Raw genomic sequence first — 17,884 nt, forward strand, 5'->3', positions numbered from 1 at the left:
CTTTGAACGAGAATCAAAGACTCTGAAGATGGATAAAACAGAAATACAATGAGATTGTGTGTGTGTGTGTGTGTGTGTGTGTGTGTTGGAAGGGAGGAAGGAAAGGTTTTTAATGTCTAGATGAAACTCAGAGAAAGCAATCATGATTTTATTAAGAATATTTATACAGTATACCACTTTCAGCCAAAAAGAGGTCTCAGAGCAGTTTATGTAGAAAAATGAATAATTCCCTGTCCAAAAAGGGCTCACAGTCTAAAAATGTAAGATAGGCTAGACACCAGTAACAGTCACTGGAAAGATGCTGTACTAGTGTTGAGCAGAGGCAGTAGCAGCCAGATAGTTGCGGGAGGGATACAGACCCCATCACACCCCTATTTATGATCTTCGGAGCACAATGAGATAATATTTGTGACTGGAATTAATGAAACTATTTTCTGAATTATAATAACATGGTTTAATTAAGAAGGAACTGTAAAAACTAGGGACTTGCACCGAACAATATTTGCATTCCATTCCGAGCTCAGAATGGAATGCGAATGCCCAGAATGTTCGGTCGGAACAACCATTTGAGCTGGTTGTTCTGGTGGAAAGGCCCTGTTCTGAATTGTAACATGGTAATGCTGACCATGCAAATGGCTGCTGCGTGTGCTCAGAGGCCCGAAGAGCTTGGAATGTTCTGACTTGGAACAGGGTCGTTTGAAGGGTGTTCTGTCCCAAGCTCAGAATATTCGAAACGGACTGTTTCAAATTGGAACATTCTGCCAATGGCATGTTCTGTGCATCCCTGATACAAACCATGAGAGTAATTGCTGAAATAACTATTTTCTTGTTAGATAGCCTGGAAACTGGAACACAAGACAGAAAGAAATGCAAAAAGACTGTTGGTTTCTGTAATAGCGGTAAGAGCCTTAAAAAAAAATGCCAGGGTGGAAACACTTTACTGGAAACACTTTGGGAAATAATGATACAATGTTATTGTTTATAGTATTGCTATTACCGTTGTAATTTGTATAAGACCATCTTATTATTGCATCAAATGTTTTAGAAGATGAGTTACATATAAAGTGGTAACAAAAAGCTAAATTGGCTGTAGACACAATAAGCCTACAGATGAATATAGAAAGGGCAATAATGATGTATAAGCCGTTGACTGAATGGTGATACAACATTTATTGATTTCAATGTGTAATTCTACATTATGGCATTTTCACACGTACTCCAAAACTGGTACTGGGATTTTCCATATTTGTAAATCAGAAGAAAAAGATATATTGCTCAGAACACCTATTCCATTAAAAAACATCTATTCCAATAAAGATAACTTCTATATAGTGTTAATATTCTTCAGAAAGGTTGAGTTGAAGACTAAAAAGCATTATTTGTATGCTTGTGAAGATGCCCTCAGACTTGGAGATGGGAGGGACAGGAAGCCAGTCATTTCTTGAAATAGTTGGAGGAAAACTCCAACTGATCTCAACAGACCTGATATGTTCCTTCCTTATTAGATCTTTCCTCCACAAACCTGTGGCCCACAGTCACAGTCTTTCAGCTGAGGGGGGCTGTCACTAATCTCTTTCTCTGGGTAATAGAATGTTGATATACATTTTCCCTCTCTTCACTTTAGCCTTATGTACACTGTATAATTTGGCTCTTCCTTCTAAACTATCTTGAAGTTAAATATGGAGGCAAATCAAGAAGACAGAAGGGTCTGTTTTTCAGGTATTTGTATGCATATATATATATATATATATATATATATATATATATATATATATATATATATATATTTAAAATCTCTATTCAAGTTACTACACTATTTTTATGTAATGTTGTGTGTTGTGTTATTGTAATGTCACTTTTCTATTATTGTACCAGGGCAGAGTTGGCCAGCAGTGCACTGCAATGAGGCATGCACTACAGCAGGCTTTTTAAGAATGACAGTTACAAAGATCTTTTTATTCATGCAGCAGTGATGCCTGTTTGTCATTGAATCCACTTTCATTTGCTACCAGAGAATCTACTCTTAGAACACCTCAGAAACAACAAAACCCAGTGCCCCATGGGCTTGTGGGTTTGGGGTGGTTGTAACCCTATATGCACTACACCACCACTCGCTCTGGGGCACCCTGGTGTTCCCCAAGTGGAGTTATGGGACTGCTGAAACCCCCATTATTCCTTAGGGGGGAAAGCTTAAAGACACACAAAATTCAGAAATTCTTTAGAAATCTGGGTGGTAACAGGCACCCATCGCGGCACTATGACCTGACCCACTCTTTTGCCCCCGAAGCCCCTTTTTATGCCCCAAATCTGCACCAAAGACATGCCAACTTCAAAAATTCTTTAAAAATCACCCCTTTGCACAATTCCTTTGAAATCTGGGTAGCAGCTTCCTTACACCCATTGGGGCACTACCACCCACCACAACCCACTATGGGTCACCCTGATGCCCCCCACGTGGAGCTATAAATTTGCTGAAATCCCCATTATTCCCTATGGGGAAAAGCATAAAGACTTCAAAAATTCTTTAAAAATCACCCCTTTGCCCAATTTCTTTGAAATTTGGGTGGTAGCTTCCACCCATTGGGCACTACCACCCAACCCACTTTGGCCACAAAATGGAGGTTCGAATCTCCAGATTTTTGGGATCCAAATCAGGGGTGATTAGTTTTGTACCCAAATCTGGGCAATTGAGGACAGGTGTGATTTGTTTTGTCTACAAATCACCCAAATCAGCCAGATTCGAATACAAATCATTTTGTACCCCAGTCATTTCACACATCCCTAATCAGAGGAGGTCCTAGGGTATCCTGACAGGGATATTTCTATTGTGATCTCTATCTTGTGAATAAATAGTGGACACTCAACTTATAAGCACATCCTGTTTAGAACTCAGTGTTTACACTCCAATGCAAAAGCAACTTTGATGTGAAGGAAAGCTTAATTAATTTAACCCAGAACTACTTGTTTTTCTATTACAATAACCATTTCAACAGTGACTACCAATTGTGGCAAGTATAAACTGTGCTTGTTTATGTTAGAACGCCTTTGGGGTTCCAAACTTTGGTGTGAAAACATAAAATTTATGAATTTCAGAATCCTCACCATACTTTTCTTTTCTTTTTATAAGTTGGTGTGAATGTGGTTGCTGGTGCTACCATCCTTACTACAAATGCACCTCCAGATCACTTGTCCAACCATTTCTGCCATGGTGCTGCATTGGGTGTGGAAACATTATTTGGTATATCATATGTGCAGCTTCCTAGCTTGTCAAGACTGACATATCGAGTTGACCAAGCATGTGTGTATCTATTTAGAGGTCCTATGAGCAGCGATTAAACATATCTCTCTGCCTTTAGAACTCCTGTAAAACTCAAGTCCTGCTCATTCCCAGACATGCTACATGAAGAAGATGAGGATGAAGATGTTATGGCCGAGAGGCTTAGAGTGAAAGAGATGTCAACTTGCCAAAGCTGTGAGGAGGTAAATTTGGCCCTTGTGGACTTAGCCCTGTGAAATCAATGGTGCCAGCTCCTAAATTAACATGCAGAAGAGAAGGTTTTCTGGCCACTTACACTGTAGGGATGTGCGAATCGGCACGAAGTCAAGCTGGTTTGCCATTGAACTGGGCCTGTTTGATGGCTTGTCCTCAAGCTAAACATGCCCCGGTCCAGTTCAGTTTGGTTCGACTTTGAGCCAAACCCCTCGGGCTGGTTCAGGGTTCTAAATGTAGGTGGGGAATTTAACTCAACAACAGGCCCAGGTCATCTGTCAGCCTCTGGGGGTGTGTGTGGCTGTGGGAAGTCTAAGAATCTCCCCTCTCTCCCCACAGCCTCTGCCCTGTATTCTTCAGGCTGTTAAGGCCTGTTTTGGGGCCTTTCCATCTCTCTCCCAGCTTGCAGTGGCCATTTTGAAGGCTGCTGTGGATGCACACTGGCTATTTGCATGCCTGGGCATGCAAAAGGCCAGTGTGCATGCATGGCAGCCTTCAAAATGGTTACCGTCAGCTGGGAGAAGGCTGGAAAGGCTCGAAGAAGACCGGGGGAAGGCTGGTGGGGGGAGGGGAACCTCCAGAGGGGACACCCCCCCCATGGCTGTGGCAGCACCATCTGGAGGCCACCAGATGACCCGGATCTGGTAGTGAGTTTAACCACCCCACACACACACATTTAGAACCCCCAAACCGACTTGAATGCAAGCCAGGGGTATTCAAAAGCGAATATGTGTGGTCCAGTTCGAGTCTGGTCCAGACTCGAACCAAACTGGGCCAACTGATTTTATGCATATCCCTATTACACCAGTGTCATGACCCAGAGATGATGGCTCTCTCTCCAGGACTCAGGGAATGCAATCAATACTAAAATGTCAAGTGATAATTTTGATTGTCATACATGAGCCAATTCAAATATTTGAACAAGCTTCGTTTTTGTCTCCACACAATCTGTCTTAAGTTTTTCAAAATATCGTACGATTTTAACTGGGCTGTACCCAGAGACACTGTGTGAAGACATTTCAATAGTTACAGTGATCACAGCTCTTACAATTACAGAAATGGCTGCCAACTCTCTCTATATACAGATGAGAACTCTCCATGAGATCTCCTACACAGGAAGGATTATGTGGAGGAATCCAGTGGCAGGTCTGTTTGCCTATAGGAGGAAATTTTTTGCATTATGTATTCAACTAATTCAATATGAAATTCTACCTTCTCTTTTGCTTCATTAGAAACCAGCAATTTTGGTTAGCAGTTTGCATAAAGAATATGATGCGAAGAGAGATTTTCTTCTTGGAAGAAAAATAAAGAAAGTGGCAACTAATCATGTCTCTCTTTGTGTAAAAAAAGGTTGGAATTAAATTACTCTGGAATGGGTGGTTTTTTGTTTTTTTTAAGGACAAACCTTGCTAAACAAAGCTATAAATTTTGCATGTTTGTTTTCCTTTTTTTAGGGGAAATAATGGGACTGTTAGGCCCAAATGGAGCTGGGAAAAGTACGCTAATTAATATGCTGGTGGGAGACGCTGAACCAACTTCAGGCCAGGTATTCGGCTGCAACCAATCCTCTGCACCCCACTCCCCACTCTTGATATGCTAACCTTTACAGGAGTTTTCAACCAGAACAGACTGAGCATCAACCCCTCTTTCTAAGTGGGTTATATTGGTGCTTTATACTGAGGTTTACTGGATTCTTTTTCTGAAGACAAAATAAAGCTGGTATGCACAATAATGCACAAGCACTGGTGTACCTACTGTTAGATATGGCAATGTGTATGGTGCTCCAGTTAAATTCTGAAGTGTGTCTTGATCAGAATGACATGTCTACAAAAACAGTATTGTATACCAGGGGACAAAACACTGAACAAAACAGCACTATTTATTTATTTTGAAAATGTATATGCAGCCATTCAATAAAAGTATTTTCAAGGTGGATAATAAAACAATATAAAGCAACAATAAACAATGGCTTGCATGTCCTGCAGTATAATACAGGTGTTGCAGAAGCACGCAGAGCACTGTGGGTCTCTCACACACAGTGATAGTGCTGTGCAAGAGGACAGTATTGGAACAACTGTCTTTTTACATGATGCACACTACTGCCATTGGGTATTGTCCAAGAGATCAATAGTTCCAGTACTACTCTCTTGTGCAGCACATAAGAACAGCCCTGCTGGATCAGGCCCATGGCGCATCTAGTCCAGCATCCTGTTTCACACAGTGGCCTGCCAGATGCTGCTGGAAGCCACAGGCAGGAGTTGAGGGCATATCCTCTCTCCTGCTGTTACTCCCCTGCAACTGGTACTCACAGGCATCCTGCCTCTGAGACTGGAGGTGGCCTATAGCCCTCCAACTAGTTGCCGTTGATTGACCTCTCCTCCATGAAGTTATCCAAACCCCTCTTAAAGTCATCTAGGTTGTTGGCTGTCACCACATCTTGTGGCAGAGAATTCCACAAGCTGATTATGCGTTATGTGAAAAAGTACTTCTGTTTGTTGGTCCTGAATTTTGTGGCAATCAATTTCATGGGATGACCCCTGGTTCTAGTGTTATGTGAAAGGGAGAAAAATTTCTCTCTATCCACTTCCTCCACACAATGCATGATTTTATAGCCCTCTATCATGTCTCCCCACAATCGTCTTTTTTCTAAAATAAAAATCCCCAGGTGTTGTAGCCTTGCCTCATAAGAAAGGTGCTCTAGGGCCCTGATCATCTTGGTTGCGCTCTTCTGCACCTTTTCCAGTTCTACAATGTCCTTCTTTAGGTGTGGTGACCAGAATTGTTTACAGTTTGTAGGCAGAAATGTATGCAGAATTGTACGGTCCATCATCATATGTATTAGAACCCCGCAACAACACACGTGATTCTGAAATGCCCACGTTACACTGTAGAAAATGCATGTTAATGTAAGAATGAGCAGTAGGGATGTGCACCGAACCGGTTTGGAGGCCCTTTATGGGCCTCCGAACCAGTTCAAAAGACTGGCAGTTCGGCTGGTTCGAAGGTGGGGGGATCTCTTTAAGGACGGGGAAGGATGCTCTTACCCTTCCCACTGCATTTCCCCCCCCGCCCCCCGGCACTGCATTTTTAAATGGTCCAGCTAGGCGGCAGCATACCTACTTGCTGCCCCAGTGCCTCCTCAGACCAGAAATGACCGGAAGTTGCCATTGCACGTGTATACGTCATACCGTTTTAAAAGGCAGTGCCGGTGGGGAAAATGCAGTGGGAGGAGTAAGAGCACCCTCCCCCTTCCTTAAAATAATTCCCCCACCTTCGAACTGGCAGGCGCCAGTTCCATGCACACCACTAAAGAGCAGCAGATAAAAGCAGCATTAAAAGCCTGGGAAAATATAAAGTTCTTCACCTGATGCTGATATCAATATAGACACTAAGTGAGCTTCTCTGGGGAGATAATTGAACAACGGGATACCATTATCAAAGGGAACCTTGTTTCAGTAATCACCCACCTTTCCTCAGATGATGGAGAAACACAGGTGACCCCAGCGTACAAGCAGACTGAAGTTGGAGAAGGTGATTCTTTGGGTACTTGGGCCACAAGATACGAAAGCCAGGAAGAGTTATCAGCAAACGCTCATGTATCTTAATGTGGGCCTTTTCTTTTTCCTCTAATTACGTTGCAGTGGAGAGTAAAGGTGCAGGAAAATGAGTACTTGGCATGTGGGGTATTTGGTTTGAAGTCAGAAACAGGCTTTGGAATGTAGTATGAGGGATATCAAGGTAAGAGATCATATACCAAAAGCAAGTGGAAAACTCTTGAGCTTGTCATTTTGTTTAGTGTTTCATACAGTCACCTTTTAGTATTTTCCTGCATGTTCCCTGCAAACATTATATATTGAGTAAAGACTGGTGTATCCACAGGTGCTGATGGGAGATTATTCTTTAGGTGAGAATAATGAGGATAATTCCATTCGATTTTTGGGATACTGTCCACAGATGAACCCACTCTGGCCAGATATTACACTGCAGGAACATTTTGAAATTTATGCTGCTATCAAAGGAATGAGTGCAGGTGATGTGAAAGAAGTCATAAAATGGTAAATATCTCACGCTGAACACTTGTACATTATTTTTTTTTTCTGTAGTGGAGTGCTCTGACTTACTACATAGGAACATGGGAAGCTGCCTTATACCGAGTCAGACCATTGGTCCATCTAGTTCAGTATTGTCTACACAGACTGGCAGTGGCTTCTCCAGTTGCAGGCAGGAATCTCTCTCAGCCCTATCTCGGAGAAGCTAGAGAGGGAACTTGAAACCCAGATGCTCTTCCCAGAGTGGCTCCATCCCCTAAGGGGAATATCTTACAGTGCTCACACATGTAGTCTCCCATTCAAATGCAAACCAGGGAAGACCCTGCTTAGCTAAGGGGACAATTCATGCTTGCTACCACAGAACCAGCTCTCTGCCACAGCCATTTGTCCTGGAAATGGATGGTCACTGCCTTGGACTTTTAAAATGTCATATAACTGAGATTTTTGCAAACAGTGGAATGGTGAACATTTATGTGAACTGAGCAGTTATCTATACACCTGAAACGGCACACTTTTTACTCTTCACATCTGGGCACTCTGTCTTTGGGCTTCTGCCCTCTGTACATTGGCACATGTACCTCCTAATGCACTAGCGTGCACAAGGTAGTTTTTAGTTGCAGAAGACCTGTTCTGTCTGTAGAGCAGTTGCTCATCTCCCTTATATCCTCTCCCCCAACTACCTTACATAGATGTAACTTCCATTAATTTCTGTGATATGAAGGGTCAGTTTTCATTTTACACTTTGTTTGGGGTACCCAATTAGAAACAGCCAGAGCTTTCATCAGCTGCCATGGGGATGCATGTGTAAAAATCAGCAAATGCATCTTTAAAATATCTGGAAACCAGGGCCTGATTCTTTCTTCACTGCTTCCAAATATGTTATAGAATAACATCAGAGTTTGCTCACACATGTGCCTAATAGCATAAGATTATTAGTGGCCTGAAAATGAGAATGTATCAAAATGTGTTGCCCATTTCCTTCTGAGCATTATGGATGTGCAGAATGTTCCTCCTCAAAATGGGCCATTTCGAGTGTTCTGAGCTCGAAACAGAACACCCTTGTGGGGGGGAGGCTATATTGAGCTTGAAATGTAATGACCCGTTCTGAACCAGAACATTCTGACCTATTCTGAGTGCCATTTTGGAATCCAAAATGTTGCTCAGAATGTTCCAGTGTAACGGGGTCATTCCGTCGGAACAAACAGCTCAAAAATTGTTGTGACTGAATGTTCTGTGCATGTTGTGTTCCATTCTGAGCTCTGAATGGAATGCAAAATGTATTTTGTGCACACCCCTACTGAGCATCATTTTGATGCTCTGCCTTCGCATCTTCGGCCACCACTTCCCACCACTCGTTGTCACTTTAGTGCTGTTCCCCCCTCTTTCCTGGACAAATGACTATGGACTGCTGAGTTGGGTTCCCATGCTAGGGATTAGGCAAATGAATTAATCTGAAGCCATCAGAGGGGCTTACCCTCTGATAACAGTACTCTAGCAAATCCTGCAAATCCTAGGTCTTGTGGTGAAACAGAAGTAGAGATTGCTCTGATTTTTAAGGGGGTGAATAAGAATTCAGAGGAGAAAAGGGATATTCATTTTTAAGTGCTAATTCCATCTCCCCTCCATTCTTTGCTCCTTAGTGGATAATGTTAATTACAAACTGTTCTATATCTCCTGTACAAGTAAATCACATCAATTTAACTGGGTGAGGGTATAATATGCATGTGGTGAAGTTTTAAAGTAGGTTTCTTAGCATGTTCACACCTTGTATAATGTCACAGACCTTTTTAGGGCTATAAAACTGAGAGAACTTAATAAAGCTACAAAAAAGTTGTATATTTGGTTTCTGCAGTATTTCCAGCGCACTTGATTTTAAGGAACATTTACAAAAAAGAACAAAGAAAGTTGGAGCAGGAATCAAACGAAAGGTATTGTATTGATTAAAAAGAGGGTGAGTTCCCAATTCATATTGTATGAAGTGTGCAGCCATTAAATTATCATTCCCCTTTTTATCTTTCCTGTTTTTCAGTTATGTTTTGCCTTAAGCATGCTGGGCAACCCTCCTGTTACCCTGCTAGATGAGCCATCTACTGGTATGGACCCTAAAGCAAAACAACACATGTGGTGAGTACCACCAAATGGCAAAGAGACAGAGGCTGCCTTTGGGTGTAATGCGGACTTGCAGTTCTGCACCCCTCCCCCCACTCTCCTCTCTGCATTGGGACATTCTGGAGAGCGTCCTCTCTGCAGTCAGAGAGGCAGGGGAGCTGGCTGTGCAGGTTTCCTTTTTTTGTGAAGGACAGCCTGCAGAGCCAATAGCAGCCAGAGTGAGGGAGGAGATTTCTCTCTCAACTCTGGTTTCAGAGAAGGCTACTAGTGGTGCCAGTGTTTGGATGTAATACTGGTCCCGCCAAACCAGAGGTGGAGGTGGCGAAACCAGGAGATATCCAAGGATACAGAATGGAGTTTGGGGAAGGAAACCATGGGCCCATCCCCCCCCCCTTAACTGTACTTGTCTGAATTCGGACATATAGTTTGCAAAACTGAAGGTGAAAAGACCTCCGGTTTCATGTTACATGTGAATGAGACTTTATTTAGAACAGAACATCTCATGAATATGCATGTGAGTACTTTATGATTCTGAGTTGAACCCATGAGCTGAACCTCACTTCAGTCCTTGGGTTCACCTCTTGGGTTCTTTGAAGCAAACAGGTTAGGATATAGCCAGATTGATCAAGGCATGCGATCCCACCAGTCTCAGCATGTACCAACCTAGAGAGGAAACTGGTCTGACTCAGTATATGGCAGCTTCCTATGTTCCTATGAGAAGCTTGAGGACAGAAGTTAGATACTACCTAAGTCCAGCCAGTGGGGTGCATGGACCCTTGAAGCTCAGCTGATGCCAAGGGACCTCTCTACTCCAGGGCAGGCAGGCAGGCAGGCACAGGGACCCACAGGCCAGGTGAGGCTCCAGGAACCAGACAATATCCAAAGGGGATCTGATATCTGGGGCCAGTATCTCACAACCACGTGTGCTGCGCAGATTGGGCGTGGGAAAAGGGTCGATCTGGAGGTGACAAGCAGAATGGGAGCAAAAGGTGAGGCAAGATGGAGGTGCCAATGCTCAAACGTGACGACATGCAACTGGTGAATCTGAGGAAGAGACACACTGATGATGATGATGATGATGATGATTACATTTATATCCCGCTCTTCCTCCAAGGAGCCCATGTCTCTGCTAGAAATAGACAGCATTTTGCCATGAGGTGGAAACAGTCATAAACAAAAGAGTCCATTGTGTCCGGTCAGACCTCTGCTGGATATGCTCCTAACAGCACAATGGGATGATTGGGTCAAGAGACCTGTGCAGGGCGGAATGAAATGGGCTCATTAGAGCTTATCTTGTGGGGAAAGACCTTCAGAAGGTCAGCTATTCACACCTTGTTAGCAAAGAAGATGAGCTTGTTACCTCTCATCAGTTCCTTCCTGTGAAGGTGAGAAGATTGAAATGATCCAATGTGCCAACATAGGGGAGAGTATTTGGCTAGTTCTTGAAAAGAATAGCACTTAATTGACTCATGTCTACTCCGGCTTCCCCACCTGAAAATGATCAAGGGGGCAAGCACAGGGATAGTCCTCCTGCAGTCCCGGGTTAGTCTTGACCTAGGGCCACCTTTCCTAGGCTACATGCCAAGTGACATATCCCCATGAGTTAGCTCATGCGAATCAAATGGTGAACTCCTGTGAGTTCTGAAAGACAAAAATGGAAACTACAAGCCTGTAGTTCCTGGGAGCCCTCCAAACAAGCTATCTTGGTAACATCTGCCCTACTTGTGGTAAGCTGGGATTTTAACCAATGTCAGCAAAGAGGGAGCCATGAGGATCTCATGAGGCAAGAAGTTCCACAGTCTGGTCACGGCCACAGAGAAAGCCATATCACGTGTCTTTGCCAACTGAACTTCAGATGGGGCACAACATAAAAGGGCCAATAATTTTCCAACAGGAATCCAGAATCTAGGGTTACCTCCTTCTCCTTTTGTTGTTCCCAAATGTTTCCTTCATATTAGTTCATGATTTGTAACTTCCTCTTCTTTATCTTCATGTTATCTTCTTCTTTATCTTAATCTCACCTGTTAGCTTCTTTTGAGCTGGAGCATCCACCCAATCAACCTAACTCTTTTGTTAACAACTATATTCTCTCTCTCTCTCTCTCACACACACACACACACACGCTCATGCGTGCGCACACACACACATGCTCATGCGCGCGCGCACACACACACACACACTCTCTCTCTCTCTCTACTGATACACATACACAAACTTCACACTCAGCATCTTAAATTCTGGACCCCACTGATCCAAGGGCATGGCGTGTGTGCTGGTTTTGTGCTACTCCAAAGCCTGTCCCCGCTGCTGGCAAACATGGAGAGGCTCAGTGGCCACTAAGAACTATGTCATTAAACTGTGTCATTACTGTCGTGATGATTTTCCTCTTGGAAATTATTGACAAATCATCACTACAGCAATGTACAGGTACAGCAAAAATTGCAGCTGCCTTTTGAGTTGCAAATTAACATTTTCCAACTGTAGCTAACTGAAAGAAAGATTTGTGAAGATAACGAGGGACTTTGTTTCTCTGATCTTGAAAACAATATGATTTTGTTCATAAGTAGTCCGTTTCCCCCATTCTACATGGTGAGCCACAGAACAAGACCTTTTTTTTTTTGCTAAGAGATCCTTCAACAGAATCCTCAATTGCAGAGATCGAAATAGTTTCCCAGATTGCAAATTCTGTGCTGTCTTCCGCTTTGTAAGAATGCACATTGCTGCTGCTACATCAGATCTATCGGAGAACTGCACAATTTCTAATGGTGAGGGTACTGAACCTCCCTGTCACTTTCTGGAAAGGGTGCAAAAATGCTTCGGTGAGAGGGCAAGGGGATTCGTTCTTCTTTGGATCTTCAGCTTTGTCGAAGCTTCAGCAGATATTCCTAAGCCCTGTATGTGTGAGAGCAGACAGCAGCGCTTGAAGAGCAACAGTTTGTAGGCTAGCCATGTCCCCTTTTCACTGAGCATGTGTTCTCTTTTGTAGGAAAGCAATGCGATCTGCCTTTAAAAGTAAAGCGAGGTCGGCTATTTTAACAACTCATTATATGGAAGAAGCAGAGGCTGTGTGTGATCGCGTGGCAATCATGGTGTCAGGAAAGTTAAGGTACTGATGCAACACATTCGGCCATTTGGGGTAAAGAGCTCCATTTTTATGTTTAGAAATACCATAATCATTCTGACATTAAATCCTGTCTATCTCTTCTGTCCCTCCCCCAAACAATTGGTAGATGTATTGGTACGGTTCAGCATCTGAAGAATAAATTTGGCAGAGGATATTGCTTAGAAATGAAATTAAAAGAAGTGCCAGATAATCAGCAGAAGCATCACCTTCAAATGAAGATTCTGAACATCTTTCCAAATGCAAGTCACCAGGAAAGGTGAAGTATGCTCATTACAATGTGTCTGGGCATTAAAAGGAAAGGTTTTTATAGTGTGTGCTCATGTCTATGTCATGTGTGTTTCAGCTTTGCCTCTATTTTGGCTTATAAAATCCCAAAGGAAGATGTCCACTCGCTTGCACTTGCCTTTGCTGAACTGGAAGAAGGTGAGCCAGTAATTTACTGATTATGACAAAGACTCCACCTACTGATTCTTAGTTATCCAAATCTCCTGATAAATTTGAATTCTTCCTGCTGACTCCCATTCCCTGACATCACTGTCGTGTAGTCTCATGGCAGTATAACGTTCTCAATAAACAACATATATTCTTCTATCCAAACTTCTGGTTATCCAAATGCTTTCAGTATCTCCCAAGCAGTTCTGAATGACTTGAGGTTTTATTTTATGTGTTTGCCTAAGTGAGCATGCAACTTTCCTCTCAACGGGTACAGTGAAGTCAATTCAAGTTTAGAGCATTTGACGTGGTGCAAGATTGTATCCTGAGATCTAGTTTTCCTCAGAGCCCTCACCTATGTTTGACAAGCTCTAGTATGCTTAGTTATTAAAGTTCTTTCAAGATTCCTAACGTCACAAGAGATGAACACAGTATTGTAACCAGGACTCAGAAGATCCACTCATCTACTTGTCCATGACAAATGAAAAAATGATGCCTGGCGAGTACATGCCAACATAGCTCAAGGAATCTGACGCACAAAATTTTTGTCTGGCTGGTGAACTGAACCAACACATCTTGACCCCGGCTGTAACACACACACTTGTGTTCCCAGTCCTGTCACATTAAGGACAGCTATGTGCATACAACCCTTAGAGGTCTGTGAATGTGGGAAAGCTGGAACCTGCCAGGAACTCCATGGGCACAGCACTATGCCAATGAAACTTTGGATTGGTCCCCTAGTTTATAATATGTATTGTCATCAAGATACTTGATGGTATTGATGAAATACACACATTCAGTCTTTTTGATGCTGTCCTTTCTAATGTTTTTAACAGTGAAAAATGCCTTTAATGTTGAAGAGTACAGTTTCTCTCAAGCAACACTTGGACAGGTAATTTAGATATATTTTTTCAAAAACAGAATTCAAATCTGTCTTTAAATTTGGTTACATAAAACAAGTTGCCATTTGCATTCATAAATCAGCTATAGTCCCAAAGTGCACTTATTTATTTATTTATGACACAATCTGGCAGTGTTACAATCTGGCTGGAGAGACCGGAAAATTCTGCAACAACTTTTTTTGCCCACAGTTGAGCAAAACCAATGTGGATTGTGGCTGTGATTAATATATTCATGCCGTTCTTCCTCATTTCAGGTGTTTGTGGAGCTTGCCAAAGAGCAAGAGGAGGAAGACAGAAATTTTGGAACTGTAAACAGCATGCTTTGGTGGGAGCGATCCCAAGAAGACCGAGTTGTTTTCTGATCTGTTTCTCATTGTAGAAGTCAAGAGATTTGCTCCTTAGGTTTCCCTGTTAAAGACATTGTTTTTGTTGTGTCGCGATGTGCACTGAGCCCCATGAATTTGGAACATATTCCTGAGCAATTAACAATATCTGCCTTATCAATATTATAAATGCCTGAAACTGTCTTGATTCTTGAATACAGTTATTATTGATCTCTGACTTGCTTTTTTAATGTAAAAAGAAAAACCTCAATACACTTGTTTCTTCTGTTTTGCTTTGTGGTGTGTTTTCTTGTGTTAGACACTCATATACTGCATTTCAGCAGCCCTACAGGCATCCAAAATATTAGTAAATGATTACAAATCTTATTTTAAAAATATTTTTTCTTTATACAGTATGTGCTTTATTTTATGAAGAGATATGCTTGCTGCATTGTAAGAAAAATCTTCTGCAGAAGATGAAGGAATAGCATGTGCTACTATCAGTTCCCCACAAATCATATGAAGTAGCAGCTCATATTTAATTATGATCTGCTCAACATGAGAGATCTATTCTGAGTGAGAATGTTGGCAAAATGAGAATTAAGGAAGGCAACAACTTTAACTCTCCTTGTTAGTTCCACAGGACTAAATTATTTATAGTGATTTTGGAATTGTGTAGCATTGATTATTGTGTAGCATTGATTATTACTTAACTTTGCCCCTGATAATGCTGTTGATCATTATAACTACTGGGAATTGGTCACTCACTCTCACTGAAATCAGTCTTAAAATGGCTGATCCTATCCCATAGTGAATGGGCGACAATTATATAATCTATTACTCTGCTGCCATAGCATGAAGCAAATGTGACCTGAGTATTCCTCTCAATAGACAGACACAGGGGTGCAGATCCCCCCTAAGCACTTGAAGGGTTCTTCTCCTTCATTTTACTGAACTTTCCTTGGTCCCCACATTATGTCTGAAGGGAGCCAGAGAGTGTGTGTTTGAGATAGCCTTGGCGAAGGCTGGGTTAAGGAGTAGTAGTTCGAATATAGTGTGTGTACATACTAGAAGAAACGGAAAAGATTCTGTATTGATCAAAGAAACTGTTTTGTAACCAAGCAAGAGTACTACCCTACTTTTAAAGCAGAGCAACATGCAAACTTCAGAATCTGTAAATTAATAGATCTTTATTCATTTCCTGAAATATCAAAGGCGTAAGTACCCCCACGCCTACATTAGGGATGAGCGTGGAATTAGTCCGGCACTCCTCTTCTGGAGCGCTGAACCAGTTTGGAGGCCGGGGGGTTACTTTAAGGAGCAAGGAGGGTGCCTCCTACCTGCCCATCACTGTCCTGCTGCTTTTCTCCCACTGGAGCTCTCCCCAAAAAGTGTCCTCCTTGCAGCCCTGTTCAGTGTTGCCATGCAAATGGCCGATGTGTGTGCATGTTGGCCATTTGCTTGGCAACACTGAAAGGAGGAACACTGCAGCCCCGTGCCGACGCTTTTCGGGAGAGCGTTGATGGGGGGAAAGCGACGGGGCAGGGATGGACAGGTAGGAGGCATACTCCCTAGCCCTTAGAGTAACCCCCCACCCTCCAGCCTCCCAGGAGTGGACAGAACTGGTTTCGTGCACATCCCTACCTTACATCATTGCGTTACCAAATCTGAAGACCCCTATAAAGAGAGTTCCTGATTATATAGAGAGCATATTGTAGCCGCAAAACAAGATCCTGTTGAGATTAGAAAGTAAAAAGTTTAAAGACACCTTAATACACACAAAATCTCCCCACTTCCATCACACAACCTAAAAGGAACAAGTGGAGAAGTTTCTACATGGAAACCTTCAGTCATCTGAAGTATATGGAGATAAAAATGAAAATCCAACTATTGATCTTTCCGAAGTTGAGAATGATAGGCAAAGTATAAAGTAGTAATGTTTTCAATGATGTATTATTTATTGTTTAAATGAGACTATGAGAGGTTAATTTAGTTAATATTGTCAAGAGTTACTATGACACTTACTGGGCATGATGATGAAATACTTCTATTTATTGATCACACGTATATACCACCCCATATAAAATCTCTGGGTAGTTTACTAATTAAAACAATTTAACCCTTAAATCAAATCAAACAAATTAAAACAACAATCAATAAAACTTTAAAACATTATAAATGAAAAAGCCTGATAAAATAGATGGGGGGGGGGTTGAGATGGGGAGGTTCTGATTTCATTTGGGAGTGCATTCTAGAGCCCTAGGGTAACTCTAGAGAAGACCTGGTTTTGTGTCACCACCAAACAAGCCAGTGGTAATGGACCTTCCCTGATGATCTCAATAGGTGGCATGGTTCATGATGAACCATAATTCTCTTTAAGATCATATGTTGATTAGAATTTGGTCCTAAACAGCAGTGTTACTATAAAGTATATCCAAATGTACTGATAGTCCTTCATACTGTGATCTGCTTGACTGGGGGCAAGAAACAAAAGTCATTTTCAAAGAGTTGAAAGCAGACAGGAAGAGGGATGGTTCCTTCTGGTATGTCCCCCACTGTGTGTATATATCTCCTCCACTGTCACCTCTAGCAAATAAGTGATTGCAGGAATTTGTTTTGTTCCTGCATAATGCTGACTGTATGGAGAGGAGACTATTTCTAAGCCCAAATAATAAAGAAAATAAAACCATCATCATGGTTTCTACTTTCAGCTTTTATTTCATTTTCTCCACTGACAAAAACTGAAACATGTTTAGTTTCAACTTAGTGTGAAATAGCTTGCTGATCCAGCTCTCACTGGATTACACATACATTCATAATTATCGTTGAATCAAGCAAAGGTGATTATACCATAGTTTTCAGCTTTCATAAAAATACCAACAGACCAATTCTGGGTGCAAAGATATACACAATATGTTTTATATCCTTAAAGCTGTAAGTGTTTAGAGTAAGTAAGAAAATTAGTAATGCATATTACTATTTTTTTCTGAAATAAAAAGAAAAATAGAGAAGAAACCCACACTTTCTTCCATGGGCATAACATTTCCAGGAATTATATACCATTAGTCTGGTTGTTCAGAAGACAGTATAAAAAGCTGTTTTACTTTCCTCACGAAGCCTCCAGTCCAATGAGAAACAACTCAGCAATTTGAGTAAATACAAATAAGTTTGTGTGGAAAGCCTCTGAAATACTGATAGGTATTTCTGAGGCAAACCACTTAGTTGTAGCCTGTAAAAGTACAGCCGAGACATTTGGGCTTATATCCTTCTTGTGTCATGGGATCAGCACTTACTTCTGTAAGCAATAAGTCTAAATATCTTGAGACTAGGCCATTAGTAGCTCAGAGATCTCCCCGCTGCAATTGTTTCCATTCAAAAGGTGTGTCCAGAGGCCTGTCGAAATCTTCTCGCTCTTGCTCTTTGCAAAGTTCTAGGAAAACCTAATGATGCAAGGA

General features: G+C 41.9%; 2 protein-coding genes across 11 annotated transcripts in view; one reads left to right on the forward strand and one right to left on the reverse strand.

Moving 5' to 3' along the window:
* LOC128344093 (cholesterol transporter ABCA5-like) overlaps positions 1-14,718 on the forward strand; it is a 91,037-nt gene extending 76,319 nt beyond the window's left edge. For 7 of the 8 annotated variants that reach the window (XM_053293585.1, XM_053293584.1, XM_053293586.1 and 4 more), the window contains 13 exons: positions 834-899; positions 1,625-1,719; positions 3,357-3,480; positions 4,723-4,840; positions 4,945-5,036; positions 7,370-7,545; positions 9,392-9,467; positions 9,569-9,663; positions 12,635-12,754; positions 12,879-13,028; positions 13,116-13,195; positions 14,041-14,096; positions 14,361-14,718. In XM_053293585.1, coding sequence (XP_053149560.1) covers positions 834-899; positions 1,625-1,719; positions 3,357-3,480; positions 4,723-4,840; positions 4,945-5,036; positions 7,370-7,545; positions 9,392-9,467; positions 9,569-9,663; positions 12,635-12,754; positions 12,879-13,028; positions 13,116-13,195; positions 14,041-14,096; positions 14,361-14,468 — 1,356 coding nt within the window. In that variant the 3' untranslated portion in view covers positions 14,469-14,718. Of the gene's footprint in view, positions 1-833; positions 900-1,624; positions 1,720-3,356; positions 3,481-4,575; positions 4,637-4,722; positions 4,841-4,944; positions 5,037-7,369; positions 7,546-9,391; positions 9,468-9,568; positions 9,664-12,634; positions 12,755-12,878; positions 13,029-13,115; positions 13,196-14,040; positions 14,097-14,360 lie in introns of those variants that run through there. The other variant, XR_008315669.1, reaches the window with a different exon arrangement.
* A 2,405-nt stretch (positions 14,719-17,123) lies between these two features.
* LOC128344094 (ABC-type organic anion transporter ABCA8B-like) overlaps positions 17,124-17,884 on the reverse strand; it is a 129,005-nt gene continuing 128,244 nt past the window's right edge. For all 3 annotated transcript variants that reach the window (XM_053293592.1, XM_053293589.1, XM_053293590.1), the window contains one exon: positions 17,124-17,869. In XM_053293592.1, coding sequence (XP_053149567.1) covers positions 17,771-17,869 — 99 coding nt within the window. In that variant the 3' untranslated portion in view covers positions 17,124-17,770. The remainder of the gene's footprint in view (positions 17,870-17,884) is intronic.

Source organism: Hemicordylus capensis, chromosome 2 (assembly GCF_027244095.1).
Source record: "Hemicordylus capensis ecotype Gifberg chromosome 2, rHemCap1.1.pri, whole genome shotgun sequence".
Lineage (NCBI taxonomy): Eukaryota > Metazoa > Chordata > Lepidosauria > Squamata > Cordylidae > Hemicordylus > Hemicordylus capensis.